The 6,216-nt window shown below is 40.5% G+C and overlaps 1 protein-coding gene across 1 annotated transcript; it reads right to left on the minus strand.

Annotated features, from left to right (window-relative positions):
* Positions 1-190: 190 nt before the first annotated feature.
* cdcp2 (CUB domain containing protein 2) lies at positions 191-4,275 on the minus strand. Its single transcript, XM_075482966.1, has 6 exons — positions 4,208-4,275; positions 3,609-3,956; positions 2,504-2,845; positions 1,013-1,366; positions 624-802; positions 191-499 (listed from the first exon to the last, which is right to left on the minus strand). Exons 1-6 carry the CDS (start codon positions 4,272-4,274, stop codon positions 194-196), a joined length of 1,596 nt encoding a protein of 531 aa, XP_075339081.1. The 5' UTR covers position 4,275; the 3' UTR covers positions 191-193.
* Positions 4,276-6,216: the final 1,941 nt, after the last annotated feature.

The raw sequence follows: 6,216 nt of genomic DNA on the forward strand, positions 1-6,216 counted from the left end.
AGTAAGTCCATATCTAAGGGTCACTCCATGCCGACTCACCTGAGGAACGAACTTCTTACATTCATAACTGAAGCAGTATTTGGAAACAGCTTCAAGATTATTAAACATCCCATGAACTTCTCGGTATCGACTTGACCCCTGCCCCCACCCTCTGAGGTGGATTGGAATGGAACGCACAAACGCACAAAACTGACTAAAGAAGCACCAACCAAACAATAGCTATCACCATGAGGATGACGGCAAGAACGCAAATGCTGATGAAGACAATATCACTAAAGTCATGAGGCTCAGCCTCCGGTTTGGCTGCATGGACACTGCTGCCGCTGTCTGTCTGCTGGGCCTGCTCCTCCAAACGACGCTCCTCTGCTGAAATGATTGACACCCATGCTATTTTCCGCAGGGCATCGCACTGCACCTTATATTCCTGTATATTTTGCTGTTTCCCATCAGAGAAATCAATGTAGAGCTTGTTTACCAGCATGGTGATGTTCCGATGTTTCTGTAAGGGATCGTTGGTTACACTGTTAATAGAAGCAAGTCACAAACAACACCCCAGTGGCTTTAACAGTCTAAGAATGGTAAATCATTGTCCTGTAAAATTAACAAGCATGCGAGTTAGTCACCTGGCTGGCAGTACCACAGTTGACAAACTGAGCGAGTATTTTATATGAAGTGGCGGTTAGCTGTGCCGTACAGGTTGGGTTTCCCAGGTAGATGCTCTCACGGTCCAGCTGAGGTAAGGACTTCAGAGGTATGAGAATGGTGAACTCTGATCTTGTGCAGCTAATGTTTACTGGCACCTCTGGCGAAAAGACAGTTTAATCTTATCAGGAGCAGCATAAGAATGACATGGAAAAGAGTTGTCTGCATTCATGAATGTTATGCATTTAGTCCTGCCAAGAGCAAATTCAGCTGAGATTAACTTATATTAAACCTGAAGTCTCTTGTTACAAGAGTGTGAGACCAATAAAGTTCTGCATTTGGGAAATGGATCAGATGCTTATACATTTACCTCCTAGAAAAGAGGCGGTGAAGCCTCTATGAGCCTCATTTCTGTCTGTGCTGAGCACCACCAGCAACTTGTTTCCCTTTGAGACGAGAATGGGAGGCTGCTCCCTGCCACAGAAGCGTCCCAGCAGGGTGTCTCTCTGGCTGTCTCCATCGTAAACTGCCACTGAGTCATAGTCACACTCGTTTGACAAACTGTTGCGGCCCTCCAAGTCCATGACGGGGAAGAAAAGTTTGATGCGGTATCCAGCTGCTAGGGTGATGCTCCAGTGGCAGTTGATGTTGTTTGGGTAGATGTTGGGGAAGTGCGGGCTGCTGAAGTTGCCACTTACAGCTGACAAGACCTGCTGGCATTCGCCTAAAGAAAGTATATTCCATCAGTTAGTCATCTTTGTTTAACACAATAGCTCTCTACACCTTGTTCACTTTATTACTGACATTTTAGGGTCCCATTTAAACCAAGAAACTGCATTTAAAGGTGGGTGGTAATTTAAATTTAAGGGAACTCTTGTACAGTTTATAAGTATAGTTTTGAGAAACTGAATAGTTTTCTTGGCAGGAGGTACTTGATGCAATGGGGGAGGTACTCCCCCATTGCTGAGCTTTAAATGTGTTGGTATGTGTATTCTATTAGTTTTAAACTTAGCCAGACTGGCTATTTTTCTTTAATCTATTCCTTATTACAAGCTGTGAGCTCCAGTGCATAACCATCTACTGGCTCTAGCCGCTGTAATAAATGAACTGACTGATATCGATCTTCTCATGCAACTAAGAGTGAGAAAACATGCAAGCATATCTATTAAATGTCCAACTAAAAGGTTAAATTGATTTGAAAAATATTAATTGACAAGGATATCTTTCAAGAGTTAGTTATTGCATTTGTGGAAGCGCTCTTCGGCACGATTGGATTTTCTTTCTCTCTGCCAGCTGGTTTCTGCTCAACAAGGTCAAATGGGATTGGTCTGTGAACAGCTGTCCAAAAGTTACTCTGCAGACCTTCAATTGGCTTCAAACCTGTTTTTTTTTTATGCTAGAACACTCAAGGACTTTCAAATTTGTGTTTGATGTGTGTGCGCCCAGTTTCTGTAAGAGATGGTGCTTTACAATGTTGTTGAAATGTTTCCATGTTTAAAGAATTCAGAAGAATTTTTTATGTTTTATGCTTTTGATCTTTCACGTGGCTTGTTTCAAACCTTAGATCCCATTGTTCTTTACTGGTAAAAACCCAAATTCATTTATTTATAAGTTAAATTTTTTTTTATTTCTTCCACTTCTGGAAATCTGTAGCTCATGTTTGGTTTTTTTGGACTTCAAAGTTTCTGAATCCGTGAGTAGGCAGACTTCGTGTCAACATAGGCTGCTTTAAATCTGACAATGTAAACATTATGTCACATTGTTGATAACTGGACAGAGTTTGTTCACAGTTGCACTAAAAGCACGACGAGTCAAGGAGAACAAGTATTGGTTTGAAGAACCACAAACTGAATGTTCTTACCAGAGTAATAGTAAGCCTTGAACCCCCGTCCTCCAATATTGAAGTCCGACTTGAAGACTACAAGAAGTTGACTGGAAGTTGTTACTATGTTAGGGGGTTTATCTGCTCCACAGTATTTGCCAAGGTGGCGGTGGGTGACTGTTGGGCCATCAAACAGGGCGACAAAGTCAAAATTGCATCCCTCGTTGTTTTCTAGCTGGAAGTCCAAAAAGACCAAGGTGACAACACTTGCATTAGACACATGGATGGCCCAGGAGCAGTCGGCATTGTTGCTGTACTCCTGAGGGAAGCCTGGACTGGAGATTACACCCGATAGTCCCGTCAGGACTCCACCACACACATCTAGGAGAGACAAGAGGCAAATCTTAATATTTCTTTTGGAATTAAAGTCCTCAAGGAAGACATAAGGAGGTTTGCTGAAGAACTTGAAATATAACTAACAAATCAGTGATCTGAAAAACACAACTAAAGTGTTAAATAAAAAAGGCCTCAATCCTATCAAGAATCTGTGGATGGAACTAAAGACCAGACTAAATGTTGGGGAGCCTTTAACCTCTATGACATGAATGATGTCAAAGATGAATAGTTATTCCAAATCTCAGGGACGGCATCTAAAACGCTTGTTAGCAATTGTAATAATTGCTGAGAGAGGGTATGAATAATTTCGAACGTGGCAATTTTTAACAATAGCTCAAAAAAAAAAAATTCTCATTTTCTTTTGTCAATTGGTTATGTCATTTACAGTCAGAAGAAACCAACTGGTCGAATGGTCAAATTCACTCTGACTTAAACTTGGCAGGGATGAGAATAAATTTGGACTTAAGTGTCATGTTGGTGTTATGTCAGCATGTTAACATGCTAATCTGAGATGATAACATGTTAAACATTGCTGTTTACCATGCAGAACATCAGACTGCATTAGCATTGTGACTATGATTACAGTGTTTGATGTTAACTGTCCTCTTTCAGCATAATATTAGGGTGAGGTTAAGAACTAGAAGCCATGAGTTAGTATGCTGTTGCCAAAGGCCACACAAAGTCCACTCAAGTATTGGACAGTCAACCGGCCCATCCCTGTCATATTGTATTAGATATACCAAGTTACCTTTTCTGTAGCCAACACTGAAGCCCCTGTGGGCCACATGACGGTCTGAATGGAAGATGATGGACATGACATTCCAAGAAGAGGTGAACTGAGGTGGGGAGATGTCACCACAAAATGTCCCAAGAAGGTTCCCCTCATCCTCAGATTTGCCATTATATATTTTGATGTAGTCGTAAGCACACCTAGCATGGTGCTCCAGCTCAAAGTGGTGGAAGGTAAGAAGGACAGAGGAGCCTTCGGCCACCACAATTAGCCAGAAACAGTCTATGTTGTAAGGATAAAGGCCTGGAAAGTTTGGACTGGAGATATTACCAGATGGAGCTGAGAGGATCCCTCCGCATTTGACACCTTACAAATTACAGAAAAAAAAAAATGATTTGTTATGGCTCAGAGGAAAGAGATGAATAAAAATGAAGGTTATTGCTCCTCCTTGACATATTTATTTGACTATTTTCTAGCAAATACAGCTCATCAAAGTGTGTTACATGCTGACTTTGACAAATTTGGCCCAATACTTTCTGTATATACAGTAGACAAGAAATAAAACAGTCCCATGAAATTTAAACAGTCCTCTATCAAGATGACAAATGACAACTCACCTTTTTTGGAATCAGCCTTGTCTACGAGCAGTAGTAAATGAATCAGTACAACCACCCTGAAACTCATATTGCTATTGTGGATTTGGCTTTTTTCTCACCTCAACAACAGTGCCAGCAGAGAAACACGACAGCAGTGTCAGAGCGCACAGCCTTGAGGTAATAAGACTTTGAAAAATTCATCCACAGCCTGAATGGGGAACATGATGCCCGGCTACAGGCCTGGCTTTGCCCTCTCTGCTAAATTTTAATGACTGATATCCAATGAGCCCGAGAGGCTTGTCAGGACACTGTTTGGAGAGACGTCGTTCATTTTTAATGTTGGCCACACACATACATACGCACAGTGAACACCAGCTGCGAGCAGTGTTGATAGAAACACGAGAAGTGGAACAGAAGTGGATCGCAAATATAACTTTTATCGTATAAATATCTTATATTGTTTCACTTCAGAGATAGAAGATCTCAGGAAGCCTTTCTTTTTTTTATGTAAAAGCATGCACCTTTGCATTTCGATGTACTTATTGATATAGAAAAGTAAAGAATAACAGCAGTCTGCTATTTCTGTTGCGACTGAGGCTTGCAGTTGCAACATGCGTTTCAGCAGCAGACAATTCCCAAATGTGAAAACACAACCCAGGGACTCAATGCTATAAGTTGTAGAACTGCACTTTTAATGTTCAGCCCCACCAAACTAATTGTATATGGCTTCTTTTTTTCTTTACACATTTTCAAATTTCAATCTTTTTAATGCAAACTCACGTAGGAGTTACTGCACTATGAGTGACGAGCTGGGTCGTTCCTCACAGGCTTTGTCAATGCAAATTTTGTTTACAGCCTGGTTTCTGTTTCTGAGAAGCAAAATGCAGTGGCTCTCATAAAAAAAAGATCCACTTGTATTTGCCAAATGTCTATCATGACACACTCTCTATGTTTTAGGCAGGCTTGTAGTTGAATAGGACAAACATATGCATACAATAATCCAGACTGAATGGAGTGTGTAACAAACCGGTACTTTACCTGTTTGCTGTACAAAGTACATCCTGCAAATTACTGTTTACTATTCAAGGACTGTTGTGAAGACAGGGCCATTAGAGTGAATACATTTAGTGAAGCTTGCTAATACCTGCACAAACCTGCTAGATGGGGCTGTTACACTATGTAAACACAAGAAACACACCACCGGAGTCTAAACAGTTATGCGTAGCTTCAAGCTAAAATAAATAAAACTGATTAAAATCAGTCAAGTTTTTTTCTCTTTTCTTTTTTCTTTTTTTAGCACAGCAGTTTGTGTGACTTAAATTAACTGCCTCGTCTTTGAATTTTAATTCTGTCCTCTCCTAAAGCTTGTCATTGTTCAAGGATGTGGTTGAGGGGCACGGCTGCAATGTGTTCCAGAAAGATATCCGGTGTTTTGTGCAGTTTAATCACCTATTAGCAAATAAATGCTAAAATAACAAATAAGGTTTAAACAGCTGGGAAATAAAAGCAAACTTGATATAGCAGCAGCGGCTTGATCTGAGATATTTCTATGAGCTTAATCCAGTAGATGACTTTTAGGTATATGCATGAAGCAAGTGCTGAAATTATATTCAGGATGATAAAAAATTACATTGTCAATAAACCATAACGTCAAGGGTCAAGCCTATTTGTTTCTTCCTGGCAGGCGTGAAGATTGAATTCATTTATGCGTTGCTGTCGATGGGGAGACCTGATAGCTATGGCGTCTTGCAGCTTTTAATCAAACATGAAAAATGGCAAATGAGTTGTCAGTGTTTGCGTGCCTTTAGAAAATTAATGAAATGTCCGCTTTAAAAACATATTTTCCTCACATCAGGGCAGATCATGTTAGATTCAGCCATGAGACCACAGCTTAATGTCTCATGGAATAAATGTCGGTTCTGTTGAATATTCTCTGGAGCTCCTGAGTATTGAAGCAGAAATGTCACAGGACATTTAAAAGTTCTTGTTTTTAGCACAAGACTGCAGCTTGGCAGAGCATCTCCATGCAA

This window comes from Odontesthes bonariensis, chromosome 14, assembly GCF_027942865.1.
Source record: "Odontesthes bonariensis isolate fOdoBon6 chromosome 14, fOdoBon6.hap1, whole genome shotgun sequence".
Taxonomy (NCBI): domain Eukaryota; kingdom Metazoa; phylum Chordata; class Actinopteri; order Atheriniformes; family Atherinopsidae; genus Odontesthes; species Odontesthes bonariensis.